Source organism: Idiotropiscis lumnitzeri, chromosome 20 (genome assembly GCF_059441095.1).
Source record: "Idiotropiscis lumnitzeri isolate Australia: NSW breed Sydney's pygmy pipehorse chromosome 20, RoL_Ilum_1.0, whole genome shotgun sequence".
In the NCBI taxonomy this organism is placed as follows: Eukaryota; Metazoa; Chordata; class Actinopteri; order Syngnathiformes; family Syngnathidae; genus Idiotropiscis; species Idiotropiscis lumnitzeri.
In genome coordinates this window covers 1,837,173-1,856,537 of record NC_142410.1, presented here as the reverse complement: position 1 = coordinate 1,856,537, position 19,365 = coordinate 1,837,173, and the positions used below count along the sequence as shown (strand labels likewise).

The following is a 19,365-nucleotide window of genomic DNA, read 5'->3' as shown; positions in this document are numbered from 1 at the left end:
GTTAGTGGGCATTTTGCCTGTAATTCATTGAGATTGCAGTCTTTTTCCAAGATCTCAAATAGCGGCCGCTAAATAGCAGGTTCACTCACTCTAACAGATTGACGCACTGTTGACAACAGGTGTGAAAGAAGTGGAGTCCGCCGTTGTGGAAAGGTTTTGTGATTTAGGTGACTCCGAAGGTTTTCTGCATGGAAAATTAGGGAGGGAACCGCAAGAGTAAAATGAAGTTTTAAGTAAGCAAACTCCACGTGGAGGAAGACAATTACAGAATCGAAAACTATTCCTCTGACAATTATGGAGATGCCAGAAACCACATAAAAACTGTTTTCCCCCAATCTGTGTAACATTGCTGTTAAAACTCCAGACAGCACAACAAAAAAAAAACTGTTCTGGGAGAAGGCTGCACCAACATATGGTGTAATATAAATTAGCAGTAAATTAGAATACAAATTAAAACACATAAATAATAAATACCAACAATGATTTAACAACGTATGAAACAGGCAAATATCAATGTGCAATAATTTATTTCAATAACTCTCTCAATAACTGTTTCCATTTTGAAATGATACTTCTACAACATCCGGAGAAGTATTCAGAATAACCCATCAGTGATGAGCTTTTTTTTGTTGTTTTTTTTTTTTTTTTTTTAGAACTGTCACATGGGCTACTCTCGTGGTCTTTTCTTGGATCATTTAGTTGTTCAGACGATATATCGCCTCTTCCCAGAGCCCTCACCTTATTGCGGTGTAGGGGTTAATTGTCAGAAGAATTATGGAACTGAAATGATTGGACTTCATTTTCTTTCACCTGCCACAGTTCACAGGGTTCCCCCCTCATGGATGAATGAATGAATGAATAAATGTGAAAATGTAAACGCAAAATTTCTCCCCGTTGCCACTCATTTTACCAGCACTGCTGTGTGTCGATTTGCACTTGCTTTTCAGATGGAGTATATAAAGACAGAATCAGCCAATTTGTCAGATTTCATAAATGCTTTCATACAAATTCGTGTATTTACATAAACTCCTCCCAAAAAGTGCAAAATGAACTGCACAGCAATTTTGCCCAGCTGTTGATCAGTTTCTCCATCCATTTGGTTGAGCAATAAATATTGTGCTGTTTTTTTTTTTTTTGCATGTACAAATGTTGAGTAAATAAAGTCCACAGTCTCTCAATTAAGTTGTGTCTTCCAAGGGGTCTCCACCAGATGAGACATAGGAGGCATACCAACCGGATGGCCAAGACACCTCGTGTGGCTCTTCTTAATGTGGAAGAAAAGCTTCTCTACTCTGAGCACATTGTTGGATGACAAAACCTCTGACGTCGCTCTATTTCACAACATTTTTTTGTTTAGTCTGTTTTTAGCATACTATCAAATAGACAGAAATTAATTGCTTTAGTGTGACAAAGGCAAAGGTCTCACATGATGTCATGCATGATGATAGTAGTTTTGTGCAACTTCAGAAACATGTCACTGTTGGATTACCACACAATTTGTTTTCAAATCCAAATAATGTATGTTAACATTCTTAATCAACTATAACATATTTACTAAGAAGTTACTTAAGATTGGACTCCTGACTGGATATAAATATGAGGTATCAGTGTTCCAATTTTGAATCTGGATGACATACAATGTGGTTCAGCCAGAAAAGGAAGCAATTTTGGAGCCAAGACCGTCCTCAAGACCCGTCTGTCTATTGTATTGGAGTGACTGTGCAACCTTTTACTGCCTTGTTAAAGTGTTTGATCCCTCCACTAAAACATTTGTCACCCTTGTTAACACTCAGGAAGGAGTCATTGGCCAACTACTCTCCCTGCATTTGACACAGGAAGATAACTTTTGTGAGGTGATGTCTGGGGTTGATGTTTTGTATATCAGTAAATCAGCTCATAAATTTGTTTTAACGTGGTTGAATTTCAAACAAGAGGTGGGGCACAACATGGACTGGTTGCGAGTCAATCACAGAGTACATATAAATAACCATTCCTCACATTCACACATCCGGACAATTTAGAGTCTTCAATTAAACAACGAAGAAAGTTTTCAATGAAAGTAGGAGGAAACCAGAGTCCCCAGAGAAAATCAAGAACCACAGGGTGAACATGCCAATGGAGATCCAAACCCAGATCTCCTGTGAGACAGACATGCGTCCACTGTGCTATCCTTTTTATAACTAAACTATTTGCCTACTAAACCTGCACCAAACAAACATTTGTATTAAAATGAGCAGTGGTTGCTGGTGAGGTGCCAGTTTTCTTACTAAAAACCGTCCTTGAACAAGGCACACAACCCCTAACTATAGCCTCCTCACTGAATGTGACTGATCTGTGCACCCAACAACACTACAGCTTGCTTATCTTTGACTTTGAGAAAATCATATGATCTGACATAACATTATCTGTTCCAAGCTGCCGTTGGTTGTACACCCTTGAGGGCTGGGCAGGCACAAATGTGTATCCTGTAAAGATTACATCAGTTTATTTAAATTTATGTCTGAGGGGTAAGCAACTCAACATTAATATTTCATAACACAAAAGTAGCTACTATAATGAACTTAAATAATGATTAAAAAAAGGTTTATTTTTAGAAATCCGCACCTCAAGCATCTTGGTGTTTGTGTCCTGTCCCCTATGACCGTTGCATCGTGATGTATCACAATTGGTCTGAAGTAGTTTATTGGTGGATTACACATGCAAGAGAGGCTGGACGTGTGTCTGTCAGTGAAATGAGCGTCCGTGGATGCTTATTAAAGTGACGGACGAAAAAACACGTCCGTCCTTGCTTAGTCCATCCTTTTAACTAAACTTCTTGTCCTCCGGCCTGTGTCCACGTGCATGCTCAACTGTAAGGAATATCAGTCTTAGTAGTGCAGTGCTTATATGCACGGTGTTAGGCGCGCAACCCACCGGTAATACACAAGTAGTGAGAAATAAAACATGGCAAAAGATAGAGCAAGCATGACACAACAGGAGGAACAAAGGAAGGAAGCAGATGAACAAGCAAATGTATAATTGCGTCATGACATTGTCCGTTTGTTGCCGTTTCAATCGGGTGATTTAAATGTGTGTGGTAACTCTTGCCGCTCATGCCATGTAAACAGTTATTCCGAATGACTCAGAAATTGACAACATGTAAACGTAGTCACTGTGGACCTATTGGATGGCAATGTGCATTTAAGGTTGTATCTGATTGGTCAAGGTCAGATAAGAGCATACAATTCCACTACTCTTTGCGATATGCATATTGCCGGGTCCGTATTGAGTTGACAATATTGTTCCATGTATTGAGCATCCTGTAACATACAAGCAAAAAAAACACCTATGCAGTAACACTAGTTACCCACACAGACCAATTATAACTACACAATGGGAATAAATCTATTCAATAATCACATCAGTCAAACTTTAAAATCTATTAAGAAAAAAAAAAATCTGAACAAAAACATTCTCACACTCCTTTTCATAAACTAGCACTTGTTGGGTGTATTTCATCTGGCAATACACTTTGGAATGGTTGCCAGTCAATCAAAGGGCACAGATACAGTACTGTAGCAACAAGCAGCCAATCCCATTCAAACCTTCACTGAATGGTAAACAAACATACGTTGCCTGCACGCAATTCAGGCAAGTGAACCTCACCACCATCAGTGACTACTGTACAATGAAGGAGGGGAAAAATGTGGTATTAAGGCAGATCACCCTGACCGGAGATGGACTGGTATATTACTATTATTAAAACATAAAAACAGTTGAATTGACATGGTAGCAGCATGATAACCCTCAGAGGAAAACAAACATGTTTCTTTGTGTGTGAGTGCTGGCAGGGTGGCTGCTGGACACTCATAATGGAACACTCCAAATGTTTCTCGCCTCATTACATCTGCGGCGACAGGGATCCTCACATTCAGACATTGACCCGGGCTAAAGTTCACTTGCTGTTTCCCAGTGTTTGTGGAGGCTTGGTGGGGGTGTTGATATGCCAGGCACAAGCACAAAACCGAAAAATGACAGGAAACAGCCGCAGTTTTTCATAGCTGTGGGAGTTTGAAAAATTAAACTTGTAATTGCTAAGGGTTGATGAGGAGGAGTTTCTCCAGTTGCCACGTAATACAGCGAGCCGTTATCAATGGTGCAATGAAATTTTGCAGTTTTAGGGCTTAACAGTAGTATTTCAACAAAGGCATACTAATGGATTTTGATGTTAGCAAATAGTTTATTTGAATACTAAATTCCAGTGGAGTAGCAAGAAAATAGATGAATCGGGGAAAAGTATGCAGTTATACAATTAGTTCACACAACAAATGTCCATAACCAAGAATGGCTCGATACGCTACCATAGCACACAAAAAAGAGTAGTTACACATCTTAAATTTATATGTTTTTTTTTTTTTTCTATTAAGATTATAAGGAGCGATAGTGGACAGAAAAGCAAGGATGTGCCAATAAATTGGCATTCCGGTCATATTTTTATACAATCACTCTGCAAACATCCTCTTTAGCGTATGGAGATGCCATTTGGACCGGCTAACAGTTTTGGTGCATCCCAAAGAAAGTGGTCAACATGTGGAACAAGGATCCAAAAAAAAACAAAAAAAAAAACAAAAAAAAAACTAAAAAACTGAGATGGGAGAAAAAATCCTTTCACAAAAAGGTAAATGAAAACAACTAAACAAGGAACGTTTGAAAGAAAGTAGTATTCATTAAAGGCCAATGTTTACGGTTAACAAAAGTAATCTGGAATGCTGGCATATCACACCTACCCATGCTGCTGTAGAGGTATTTTGTATTCAGAATCATTTATTTATTTTTAGCAGTTGGAGTGTCCAAGGGTTATATAAACATAAGAGAAATAAAAAGTCTACATAATTCAGAAAAAACAATGCATTGATAAGTACCTTTGTGTAACTGTTTTCAAAACTTTTCTAACCATCATGAAAAGCTGATACAGTAGATTTGCGGCTAGACGAATGTACATGTGAAGACTGGCAAAACATGAAAACAATTCAATGAGTGGTACTTAACTTAGCATCTGGCTCGCAGCTCTGATGTTTAGGTTTTGAACCTTTGGTCAAGCCTTTCTGTGCATTTTTCATGTTTTTGTGGGTTTCTCTGTATACTCTGTGGCTTCCACCCACATTGCAAAAACATATTCTGTGAGAAATAAAAGAAACCTTTGGAAGAAATGACAAAGCTTTGGTAGTTTTGTTGCTGCCATTTCATCCTAGAAATCTTTTAGACATGAAGCAAATTAATAATGACACATTGACCAGTTTAGTTTTCCTGTAAATTTCACTTTTATTTCACTGAACTTTTAAATGTCCTTATCGACACACCAGCATTTGTATTGAACAAAAATGAAAATTTACCAAGGAATTAAAATTTTGTACATCACACGAAATATATAAAAAAAATCTTTTTGAGGGCGTCTAAAAGAGCAGAATGAGACTTGTCAGGAATTGTACATTAACTTCTATAGAATGTATATCCCATCATAGCATTCCCAGTTAAACCATGCAAATGAGTTGAGGGTGAATTCATAATTTTACTCCTCGCTTTGTTCTCAATTCCTTCACATAACAAAAATCAAACAAAGAAAAAACAGTTGAGGTCAGCATTAGGCTCCAAATGTTTAAAAAGTTGTAAAACTGCTTTCCAAATGTATAGTACGCACTACAGAATCAGTCACACTCACCTCAAAAGGTATTGGAACAATGTAGCCAATATTTTTGCTGTTGACTAAAACATATTTCGCACCAATGTGAAAAAAGACCACAATCTTAAATTTTATTTACATACATTTACACATCTTGAGCAGACAAATAATTGATATTACATTATAGATTATTTATAAAAGACGCTAATTCATAGATTAGCACAAGTATCAATGAAAAGAACATAAGTTACTCACATGTTCCAATACTTTAAATCACCTAAAAGATAGTTCTGTTCAAACAAAAAAAAATCTGAAAGATTACCTGCAAATAAGATCTGAAATTTTGATTATATTGATCTTTTGACCCAAAGGTTTTCAGGCAAAGTGAAATATTTGGCCACACTGCTCCATTCATTTTAGGGGGAGTGCACAGTACAAAGAACCATAGAATATGCAAAACAAAATTCTAAAAAAAAAAGCCAAATGCTACTGTAAAAATATTCTGAGAGCACAGAATAACGGTAGATACATGGCATTACAAAAATGGTAATCATCAGCAGGCAGGATTCAGCATTAAACCTGCCAGCAAGGCTGTAAAGAAGCCAAGTCATTATTGCTGTGCTTTATGAAAAAAGCCTCATTTCACCCTGAGGAACAAAAATAGAGAATTCAAAATGTAAAATTTTAAAGTACTTGAACTGTTAAATATACAAGTATACATCATTTATCATAACATTACAGGACCCAAAACACACCTTGGAACTTCATTCTTGTACATTAGGTCATTTGAAAGGACTACTTATATTGGACAAAAACGATATGTAACTTCATGTGGATAATATTCTTATTTTTTAAATTTATACCTCTCGTTGAGCATTATGGGCCAGGTTTGTTCCGCAGCAGTTAACTGAATCAAAACGAGCAATATGAGGTGTCACCTTCACGGGGCGCTAGACTTAGTACAGAATGAAGAAAAGGCAAAGTGCTTCAGTCTACAATTACAAACTTTTCTTCAAGTCTGTGATTTTCATTGATTTTATTGACTTGTTAGGTCTCATATGTATTTAGCATATCTGCTATTTTATTAAAGCCATAATTCTAAATCTGCAGCCTTCATCACATTTCCCGACTCATTATAAGTAGCCACCTTGTTGAGTTCTTTGGATTCCTGGCAGCCTTTTTGGGAAAACCCCGTTTTGTTTTCCTCCCTATCAATAAATATGCAGTTGACAATAAAAATAAAAACAAAACTGAATATGCAATAAAGTAAAAATCCCTTTTAATACATCGGTCATCCATTTCAACAAGCTCACAGGAGGGGGTGTACTGGTTGATAAAGCCCCATTTACGATCAAACTTAAAAAAAATAATTTGGCAGTGAACTTAAAATATGAGCAGAAATATATATATAAATAATTAAGAAGAGAGGCAAATTTTCTTTTTTGAATGAACATCAGTCCCTCAAGACATCATCGCCCATTTTTTGTACATAATGGACATATAAGACCGAACATTCTTCTAATCACCTTCTGCAGCAGTGTGTCAGGAGAAAAAAACACGTTTATGAGCTTTGGAGCAACGAGTCAACATGTAATTTTTTGATTCAGTTGTCTCAAATGAAAATACAATACAGTTCCTTCTATCGAACAAAGACTGAGATACACTTCCCCATAGATTTCAAAGATCTGAATTATAAATTCACATTTCCATGGATCTGTGATGATTCGCCTCGCAATGTCAATATCCCAGTACTTTTTTATTTAACTTTTTCTGCAGTTCAAATAATTGCACCCTTGAAAATCTTAAAAATAAACTTGTTCATTATTATTATAGCAATAAAAAATTACTGCTGATCCCAGTAATCTGTCATGGTTATGTATTCTGTTTTAGGTGGCCTATTAAGTCATGTCGTATTATTTTTACAGTATCAGGAGTCACAGCACATTTTGTACGGTGCCTATTGCTCTGTTTCTTGTGTGTACAGTCGCATGTGTCAAATCACTCTAAGGGCCAGATTGACAAAGAGCCGTAATAGTGGACACCAAATTGCATGATCACTCACCTCAAACAGATTGCGCGCAATATAGGCAACAGGTGTAAAAGTGGTTGGGAGCAATACACTTTAAAAAAAGGGTTTTGCACATTTCAGTTCAGGGTTGATAAATCACAGGCGCATGCTAAATTAATCTATTTGCCTATCCAAGGCGAAGGGCTGAACCCCTGTACTTCCAAAATCATTACTTTTTTAGGAGACTCCAAAAACGGGATGCTTGTTTAACCATTAACATTGCATCATCAAAGACAGCAAGTCATTTTCAACACTTCACTTTGGTCAAAAAATTACAAAAATAACACCCACACATGACGACTGATTTACCAAATTGTAACATAAGAGGCTTCGTCCCAATGCCAGTCATATGCTCCTCCCAGAACACGCAAAATTAACTGTGTTGAAGTTTTGTTTGTTTAGCAGACACAATGTGGGTGCGCTTGGTTCGTAGATGAACTTGCACTTCTGTTTGTGCGAGCAATCAAGTGTGTGGCGATTCATGGGCTCGCAAATCTTTCGTAAATCAGACCCTGTGTGTTCAAGTTATAAGCTTTGATATTCCTGCAAGTGGGTCACTTCATTCACTGGTTGAAAACGTTGGCCTGACAGGGTGTGTACTTGTATGTTGAGTGAGTGACACACATGACCTTAGGAGGACATGCCATTGACCAGGCTCCTTAGCTGTTTGACCACAGTCTCTATCAGCTTCTGTTTGTCTCTGTCGTTCTTCCTGAACTGAGAAAAGATATTGTTCTTCTTACTGGTGTCCTTCATCCTTGGGAAAAAAGGAGAAATAGAAGGAAATGCAATTACTTCACAGTGACTTTTTCATTTATTACTGTGTGATGCAACAAACTGAGAAAAAATTTAATCTTTTTTGCCAGGTTCTTGGGTTAACTTTAAATTCAAGTACAAATACCCATGACAGAACATGTGAACATTTTTTAACTACATTCTAAATAAATATATATGTATTGAAATCAAAAGAAAATCTGCACCTACCCTCTGTAAACTCTGACGGCACAACAGCAAGAGAGAAGAGATTTAGATCATTTCAAACACACAATACTTGGGATTATACTAATCTTGTTACACACACACACACACACGCACCCCCCCCACACACACACTGACATATATAGGGATAAGAAAATGTAAAAAAAAAATGTATTGAAGCTTGATAAAATGCCAATATGCGTTTGGAATATTAACAAAAACCAATAAAGCAACCTGAGTAGATCAAGTCGTAAGGATTGGTTAAGAATTTACATCCTCTTGGGCACGCGCAATTTACAAGAGGCGAACTTACACATTTTTCGATGTACTTTTCTTTTTTGCATTGATTCATGAGCAATAACTGAGATAGGATTGAGCTTCAGGCTGTCCACCATGCCACTAAAGTGAAAGGAAAATTGAGCAATTAAGGTAAAAACGCTTAGTGGAATTTCAGTTCACGAACTACCGTATTTTCGCAGCCATAAGGCGCACTTTAAAGTCCTGAAACTCGTCCAAAAAAGCCAGGGCGCCTTTTGAGGCAGAGCGCCCATTATGTGGACCAAGTGCACCAAGTGCACCGCTGGGCTGACTGCGAACATTAACTGCCTGCACACTGCTTATATAGAGAGAAGGCGGGCGCGGCTAACGACAGTAGGCGGACGTGAGAGGGGAGATGGTCGTGAATGAAAACGCAAAGGCACGCCCCCAGTGCAAAGCAGCCCCCAATACCCCTATATGGGCAAACGTGTCTGCTAGCTCTGTTGTTAGGGCTTTCGTAAAAGCCGGCATCATGAGGAGCCGCACGCAGCAGCGACACGGGGAATCTGACAATGACGAGAGGGAACCTGGCGTGTTTGTGGGAGAACTTGCCCAGCTATTTATTTCTGATACAGAAGACGATTTTGATGGATTTGTGGAGGATGACTGATTAATAATAATAATGTGAGTACATTGTTAAATAGTTCAATAAAATACAACCAAACTCAGTTTTGCTCCTGTTGCCTTTTTAAAAGCAGATAGCCACGCTAGCCATGCTATCTTCTGTTTTAGTGTGCATGCATTTGAACTAAGGTATTGTATGGTAGGCTGAATTTTGCTGGGCCTACACTCTTATGCTATTCAGTTGATTTGGTGTGATATTTTTAGTTTTGATGTAACACCGTGACCGCACATCGTTTGTTGATTAGTGACTTGCTCACACCGGCATTGTGTTGGCATCCCATCTGAGGGGCTGCGCGGCAACGAGACGGCGAGGCAGACTGATAATGACTCTCGTGTTTGGTGGAGAACGTGTCCAGCTGTTTATCTTGGATACAGAAGACAAGGTCTTGGTGCATTTCTGGATGAGGACAACTTCAGCACGTTGTTAAAAGCTCAAATAAAGTACCACAGAACTCCCGCTGCCAGTTTAAAAACACGCTACGTGCGTTCTATCTATGTATCAAATACAGAAATAGCACCCTCAACTGGTACTGCGCCCTTTGATACGGCGCGTCTTTTGGCCGTAAAAATACGGTAATCAGTTTACAGGCAAATTATTTGGATAAATATTGCTTGGGTTCACAATTGCTTCACGACACCTCAGGCTCGCTTGGGAATTTCTGCAAAAACCATCTCTCACACTTTTTGATCTGTGCATCATGTCTATTATGTAACTTGTTTTTTGTTTAAATTAGTAAATGAGTTTGCTGATCTCGCTATAGCTGAGCTAGGTGCATGTCGTCATGTACTGTCCAGCCATTGTTTCTCTATACCAATTATCCTAACCTAGGTCACATGTGTGCTGGAGCCTAGCCCCACTGACTTTGGGCGAGAGGCTGGGTGAGGTAGTCAGCCAATCACATTCATACCTACAGACAAGTCATAATCTTTAATTAATAATAATAATAATGCCTTTATTAGTCCCACAATGGGGAAATTCGAGATTCAAACCCAGGCCTCCTGGGGAGACTGGGTCCTGAACGCGGCGCCTTAGACCACTCGGCCATCCTGGCAGCCACGAGATTCGAACCCAGGCCTCCTGGGGAGACTGGGTCCGGAACGCGGCGCCTTAGACCACTCGGCCAACCTATCATGCATGTTTTTGGAATATGGGAGGATGCCAGTCATGGGTTCAAATCTGTGTTCCGACACATACTGGATTTATTCAATTGTTTCTTATAAAGAGATGTAAACTGCTTTGCAAGAAGGAAGGAGTACAGTAGCAAAGACTGTTTGAGGTGTTCGGGCTGAAACAGATAAATGGCATTTCTATTCGTATCAACGACCACCCGTACCTTGCAGAACAGCAACGTGATGTGTTTTTATATACCCTATTCAGTATTGTTTTCCATTGCACTAACTATTCTCTTATTTATCTAATTTATATATTTTATTATTGTTGTATTGCACTGGAGAGGGGAGCTCTCTAATCTCGTTGCACACTTGAGTACAATGACAATAAAGGGATTTCTGATTCTGAATGTTGATTTGGGTATTAATGCTTTGAGTTATGAGCATGGTGCTGGCATGAATTAAACTCCAAAATCAAGGCACCACTAAGTGAGTGAAAATTCAGTTGGATGCACTCACTTCTCCAGTAAAGTCAGGGCTGCGGCTGGGTTTACTCGAAGGTACTTGGAGGTCGGCTGGCCATAGTCTGCGAGGTAAGTTGACCAGTCCCACACCATGAACAAGTCGAGGAGCTGTAAACCACAAATGAACGCACACAGATAAACAAAAACAAGAATAGAACTTGAAATCACAAACTCCTCCTGAAAGGACTAACAGAACACAAAACACTGGAAGATTGCTTGAGATGAGCTAGGGTAAAGGTTGAGAAGAAACCATAATGGCTTTTCAAAGGAGAATTAAAAACAAAACAAAACAAGACAATGTTAAGCCGTAAAACCCTTGGATATACAATTTCCATCCATCCATCCAATAGAAGAGACAATTTGTTTAGGATAAAATTCAACCAAAGGGGCTAATGTTCAATTCTGTAGTTATGCTTAAGGATGCATGTGTGGGCCATAAAAAGAACTACCGCACATTCCATCACTAATATTGGTTTGACACTAAAACTGGAGTGGCTGTGTGATTAGGATCAATGCCACTCTTCAGAGGAATCCTGGTTCAAGTCACCAAGCAATCAACCACAGCAATATTGTTCTTTAGTCTTACTGCATACAAAACTACCAATGTCAGGGTCATAAATAAAGCTTTCTGTAGTGTTAGCGCTTGAGCACATGTCAAAATCTTTATTATTCATCAATTTAGTACATGTAAATCAGTTTCTGAAGACACTGTCTTCGTCCAGGTAAATTGTGTAATGTGGAGACGCCAAGAAAAGATTTTGAGAGAAAAGTGGGAACCGAGAAGGAGTTCTTATTATATATGTTGAGATTTTACACCATTCAAAATGATCCCTCAAATGACCCCTAGTTAACCTGCTGGACTTCACCCCCTCCCCTTCTGCACCCACACACAGTGTATGCTAATGTCATAGGGTGAAGCAGTTGGGTGTTTAGCTCATGCTGAAAGAGCAGTGAAAGAGCAGCTTAGGGATAACATGATTATTCAGCTGACTAAGTGAAGCTCTACAACAATGGTATTATTCTCACCTGAAGCTTAATGATGAGCCACAAGCCAATTCGCAGAGGAGGCCGCATATTACACTAAAGCTCTCGATATGCTCATTCCTAACAGTAGCCTATGAGTAATTTATGTGATACGTGACTGATGGGTTATTGCAACTGTGGATGCCGGAGGAGCCGAGGACCTGTTGTCAAAAGCTGGTGTTCAGCTCCTTTTGAGAGTGTGGACTAGTTCAGGTCCTGCAGGGATGATGTGGCTGGCTTTTCTAAAACTCGAAAAATCTTTCACTAGCTATGAGCTGGGGCCTGGCAGACTCATCTTGCTAGCCGTTACCAGCGCTCGCAGTGTGATTCAAATGCACTCTAGATATGCGACAGGCCCGTATTGACCATCATGACTCTAAAACAAGTTCAGAAGGAGATAGAGGGTTTGAAAATGTTAGTGGACACAATGAACACTGGAATGGTGACTCAGCAGGCTACCATAACTGGTCTGTTTGCAAACGGCTGTAAGATAAGCTGAAGATCATAATAACCTCAAGTAACCTTATATAATCAGTTTGTGTATTTCTAATCATGTTTTTATACACTACTTGTATTAATAAATGCACACGCACACACACCTACATTTTTGCTCTCGAGTTAAGTTTTGTTTTGAGTCTGTCTAATCTAACCTTCGTTGTGAGTTAAGTTTCTGTTTCCTTAAGTTTCGTTATGAGTCTGCTTCAAGCTCTAATAAAAGCAGAGGCGGCAGGGCGGGAAGATAGGGAGTCCTACAGAGCTGTGAGCAGGTCAACTGCTCGCTCTCTGTCCCTCCCTCCCTGCCGGCCGGTAAAAATGAACAACCTAGCCTGGTTCATTCTGGTCTTGGTCATTTCAGTAAACTCTCCCAAATGGCGTCAGGGCATTTAAACCTGACAACGGCTCAGGACCAAGCATGTGAACGCATGTGAAAATAAAATGATCTTTCTGAAAAAGGAGTCTGACTTGTAACAACAGTACTTGCAGATAAAAGAAGTGATTGCCTCCGGAATGAAAAGGAGTAGGGATTGAGAACAGTGATGGACATGAACAAACAATGGAGGAACAGGTTCTTAACTTTGAAATAAAAATGGTGACATAAAAAAAGCATGGAAGCCTGTCATACAGTTCCAGTTGAGAAGATGACTTATGATGGGTTTTCTACAACTCCTGTCCTTCAAATTCCTTTTGCAAATAGGAAGCAAAAAGTCTACGCAAGGGAGGCGAGCTGAGAGCTGAGAATGAGTATATAATTAAGCACCTCACCAAGAGAAATGATGATGCTGCTTGGAAAAAAAGGTTGCTCAATCCGCAAATTCAGTCCAATTTGATACTCCTCTGTGAGGGTGCATCTTTTATGTGGCCTGCTTATCCAACGAATAAAGCAATTTAATGAGTATGATTACAGCCGGCCAGAGATTTTCCAAATAAAATCTAGAGTGGTTCGCTTGAAGGGATTACTTAAGACAAAGGTATGGACCTCCAAATGTTTTGATTTGAGTGGCTGACCTGTCAAAGTACATGAAAACGACAAATTTACTTTTTGTATTTATTTGTGCTTTTGTGAAAACATTTTGTTAAAAAAAACAAAACAAGACAATCTCTCTGTACCATAAAAGTTACCATTTTAATTCCACAAGCACAACAACAATTAACATAAATAAATTCATTGCCCAAACCGCAATATATAAAAAGTGCTTTTTACACACGCATCGAAACCCCTAAAACAATGAACATTTGACAATTATTCAACGATTCAGCAAACTGGCACAAACCCCGTCAGGCCTACATTTCACTATCAATTGTATTTAATGCCTGCACCGTCAAAAAATAAGGACACCCTTGTAAATTGAGACTATGCAGGAGTGGAAGAGCTGCCGATTTTCTATGGCACACCTGTGCACCTAAACATTCACACATGCTCAGAACATTTCTGGGTTTTAAGGGGGCAAAACTCAGCCGACCGTATAGAGTACATATAAAGCGGCATACGTTTGACATTATGGAGGAGCTTCACGAGTGGACTAAGGCTGGAGTTGGTGCATTGAGAGCCCTCTTTTCAAATGAAAGTAAATTTTGCATTTTATTTGGAAATCAAGGTCCCAGCGCGTGGATGATGAATAGAGAAGCACAGAATCCACGATGTTTGAAGTCCAGTGTGACTTTTCCACTCTCAGTGCCATGTCATCTGCTGGTGTTGTCCCACTGTATTTTATCAAGTCCACATTGAATACCAGGAAATTCAAGAGCACTTTATACTTCCATCTGCCGACAAGCTGTATAGAGATGCTGATTTTATTGCACAGCAGGACTTGGTGCCTGCCCACACTGCCAAAGGAAGCTTCTAAAACACAACAGAAGTATAGACCTGCATTTGTATTCGCGCAGGTCGTCTGTGAGACATAACTGCCTTGATTATCTGAAATATTTAAGTTTGATAAATGGGTAAAATTCAGGAAACGGAAAGGGGGCAAATACTTTACTGTACACATATTGCTGAAAGCGTGTTGTTGTTTATTTCAAGTTTGGTGAATTATTAATGGTGAAGTAAAGGTAAAAAAAACAAATACAAATTTACAGTGATTTAATTTAGCTCAATACCGGAAATAATTGCAGTAAAAAGGATTATAATAGAATAAATACTGCACAACAGGGTGTTTAAAAAGTCACTTTGAACTTATATACCTTGTATTTATTATCATACATGTTTCAATATAGAATAAATGAGGTACATTATGTATTTTATTTTCAGACATTTCTGCCAAACTTATATCAGTCGGCCAACAGATCTCCATAATGCTGAGCGTTATCAAACATAACTTACAGAATATATAATTGATTCTTTCCTTACAGTCTTACGTGTGTCATACTAAGAACCATTTCTCAACAGATACCCTGACCCCAAGTTATCTGTTAGACAGCCCCAAAAGCAATGAATTCAGAGTAATTTTGAGGGATTTTGTCGGGCGAGCTGAGTCATGAAGTCATAAACACTTGTGCTTTTGAGTGAGAGAGAGAAGTTTTGTTTGTGTAGTCACCAGCTGTCACTGGAGGGCATTGGATTTGTATACATTCTGCTACTGCGGTCATCAACACTTTGTATAGCTACCTCTCTTGGACTTGAGAGCCAAGATTGGGTAAAACTTGACTACGGACTGAATTCACCATTGATTTACAGCTTAGTTTAGTTTACATTGCTGTGGTAGGGTTAGGAATAGTGAAACATTTTCTGGCTTTGCTTCACAAAATGGTGTCTGTAATGAGTGAGGTGACAGCGACATTAAAAGAATTACACAATAAACTCACCAATATGAACGGGATTAATATGGCGCAGTAAATAAAGGGTAAAAATGGAGACCATTTCTTTTTTAGTTTTTCCTTCTTAACATCGTGCCAGACAGCTCCATGTCAAGCGCCAGCCTCTACGACTACGTTCTGTTCCGTTGAAGCTGGTATAAAGGTTGCTAAAAAGTGGTCCAGATGAGTTTAGTATGGTAAATGCAAAAAACACTGCTACTAAACTATACTATAAAAGAATAGTAAAACCAGATTGCGAACACAGAGGTAAAATGCCACTGGAGTAAAAAAAAAAATTTATAATAAATTGGCGTAAACCAAAATCTTGCAGTGCAAAGCAAAACTATCACAATATTTCATATTTCCACGCACAAGCAACTTCAGCATATTTCATGAAACACAACTTAGTGAGATTCACTAAAAGGTGAGTTTGCCGTTCAGGAACACTTTTTGTGTTAATGTATTTTAAAACTATATGATCAGAGAGTAGAAATGATCCATTGAAAAATCATCCCTCTCTGGACCCATATTTTTCTCTAATTTTATTTTAATTATTTAAAACTGACCAGGTCCACGGAGAACTGACATATCAGAGACAGGAGATACAGAAGGCATGATTGAGGGGCGTATCAATCATTTGCTATGAACAAGAGCAAACGACAACCAGCAGCCTCGGGTTCCCATTGTACAGTTGGAAAAAAAAAACATTAAACCTTTAGTGTTTTGCATGTTAGTGAGGGGCTTCATGAGAGATGTGAGGGGGGAGTTAAGTTAAGTTAGTATTAAAACTTGGGTGCGGTTTCAAAACTGCAAACTCCACAAATTGTTCAAATTTATAAAAAGGCTGGATCTGAATGGAATTTCATTCAGATTCACAGGGGTGGTATATTTCTTGTGTTAATCCGATCAGACATTGTGTATATGGTACAGTCGTAATAGTCAGGCGGTGTCCGGTCTGCACTTCCTGTCTTGACGTACTGACATGCGCTGTGATGTCTATGTTTCTGCAATTAGAAATGTCTTCTTTCAAACACAGCTGGTCTGCAAAAGTAGAGCTCGTTTTAAACTACTTCTAACTTGTTTTTAATCAAGGTTTTGCTTTCATTAAAGTTTAAGAACAATTGCAACTACTGCGCTTAATAGTTGACTGACCATCTTGATAAATCCTTTGGCTTACATCAACCTACATAGGTCATATAGCTGTAAAACGGCTATTCTGATTAAATATAGCGGCACATGTAAACGCTAGATCAGAATAGATCACGTCCAATGTAAACAGTTGACCAAGGATCTTCAATCAGAATGACAAAACAGGACTCCATGACCAGCTAGTGATATCAAAGATGAGCAAAGTGTAATGATGACCACTGATCCAGAAATGGAACATGGTGCATCTTGCAAAAATGGTACTCGTCTCTATGGCCTGTCTGTTTAGTAAATAAATTGTCTTAAGATACAATATTTTGACAACAGCAAAAGACTGGAATACTCATCTCCCAGGTGCATACAGTAAGTCTCTCTGCATATTTGCCACAATATCACACATGGAACTTGGAATTTGAAGAATGTTAAAGGGCAGGATATTTAGGAGACAATCTGGAATATCCATCCATCCATCATCTGTACCGCTTCTCCTCACTAGGGTCGCGGGGGGTGCTGGAGCCTATCCCAGCTATCTTCGGGCAGTAGGCGGGGGACACCCTGAACTGGTTGCCAGCCAATTGCAGGGCACAACAATCTGGAATAAGCGCTGAGATATGTAAAGCTTCAAAAAGTGAAATATGCCCAAGGACTTATCTTAAAGGAAAGAATTGTGAAACACAGGCCTGTTTGTGGGCCATTCAAGATAATGATCTTGATAATGTTTTTCAATCATAGTGCACATTTCAAGTAAAGGGAAATCATTTAGCCAATGTAGATGTCTCTGAAACTTTTCGAAAGTGCAATTTCATTACTTACCAAAGAAAAGCTTCATAAAACTTTTGACAATTACAAATGAGAAGCAGGTCTCACCCAAAGCAAGTACTTCAAATTTTACCTTAGTACAATTTCAAATATTATAGTCAGCACTAAAAAGAAAAACATTTCATCAGAATATCAACAGAAGTAAGATAAAGGGAAAGCAAATGGATGGCCTTAGTGTAACCTCAGTCTAAGGATGGCTCCAAAATCCCTGCACCTAAGGCAAGGATTAACATGTCAAGCAAGCAGATGTATAAAAGGGTGCGCACGAACTCATCCATCAATCCATCAATTTTCTTCCGCTTATCCGGGTCAGGTTGCAGGGGCAGCAGCCTGAGCAAAGAAGCCCAGACTTCCTTCTCCCAAGTGACTTTGTCTAGGTTTGTGGGGTCATAATGAGATGTTCCCAGGGAGAGGGTTTTCGCCGACTTGACCTGGGAGGTCTCTAGTTCCTCCTCCTCGTGGGACATGCCCGAAACATATCACCAAGCAGATGTCCAGGAGGCATGCTAACCTATGTGCCCAAGACACCTCATCTGGCTCCTCTCGATGGGGAGATAATGTGGGCCTACTTCGAACTGCCAGCTGACAGACCCTTACCTTATCACTAAGGAATTTTGGATGCTTATAACTGGTCAACCCATAGCTCATATGAGAGTGGGAATAGCTAGGCCAGTAAATTGAAAGCTACGCCAGAAGGTGCAGCTCCCGCTTCACTGTGAAATATCGATGCAGAGACTGCATCACTGGATATGTTGCACAGATCAGGCTGCCGATTTCCAGCCCCATTCTTCTCCCGCTGTTGAACAAGAGCATAAAATACTACAACTCCTCCATTTGGGGTTTTAATCGCCACCCTTTTAGCACCCTTTTCTGACTGAGGTCAACGGTCTCAGACTTCGGTGTGCTGATTCTCATCCCAAACGCTAAACACTCATCTATAAATCATTGAAGATAAAGGCTTGATGAAGCCAACAGAACACTCTCTGGAAAAAGCAAAAACCCAATCCTGTGGTCACCAAACCATATCTCTTCAATGGCTTGGCCACACCTGGAAATTCGGTCCTTTCAAGGTTAGGAACAGAATTGATAAAGGGCAGTCATGGGAGAGTCCATGTCTTCCGCTGCGTTTCCACTGCAGACCAAGCACACTACCGACTACCTTGCAATTTGATTGAGGGTGTTCATTTGTTCATTCCCGCCACTCGTGTCCCTGATGAGGCAAAGCATTACCTGTTGGCGGAAGGAATCATGTAACCAGAACGACTTTCTTAATTTTGCAAGCATCCACTAATGACATGGCAACAGCCGCTGCTGTTGTTGTGGAAGGCCCACAATATACGGGACTATCAGGAGCACACAGCCTGATGAATTTTGCCGCATTCTCCAGGAGCTACATCTGGATCACTGCGACCTCTAGCGCTACATTAGATCAGTTCTTGTATTTCCAGAATTGGACACCAACTATAGGTATTTCACCGCAGGTTCAGATGACCCATCCCTTTGTCTCAGGTAAATGACTTTCAATTTGTTAATTGGTTCATCATAATTAATAAATGTTAACTGCATCTACAGTCACACATTGGCAGGACATGCGAAATATCAGCACATTTTAATGTGCTGTAGTACCAAAATAAATGTCAAAATATTGTTGTGTCACTGCACAGTGCATACTCTTATGCAGTGTCTGCCATGACATTTCACGAGTGGACGTTGGCCATTGGTTTTGCGGCGATTCAAAATATGAATTACCGTTTCATGATGTGGTGATGACCCAGCTCATCAAATGCAGAGCTTTCATTTTG

The 19,365-nt window shown here is 39.4% G+C and overlaps 1 protein-coding gene across 4 annotated transcripts in view; it reads right to left on the bottom strand.

Moving 5' to 3' along the window:
- Nucleotides 1-5,276: 5,276 nt before the first annotated feature.
- exoc6 (exocyst complex component 6) overlaps nucleotides 5,277-19,365 on the bottom strand; it is a 56,482-nt gene continuing 42,393 nt past the window's right edge. For all 4 annotated transcript variants that reach the window (XM_088284183.1, XM_088284184.1, XM_088284185.1 and 1 more), the window contains 2 exons: nucleotides 11,277-11,389; nucleotides 5,277-8,484 (listed from right to left, as the gene is read on the bottom strand). In XM_088284183.1, the coding sequence (XP_088140309.1) occupies nucleotides 8,358-8,484; nucleotides 11,277-11,389 (240 nt within the window). In that variant the 3' untranslated portion in view covers nucleotides 5,277-8,357. The remainder of the gene's footprint in view (nucleotides 8,485-11,276; nucleotides 11,390-19,365) is intronic.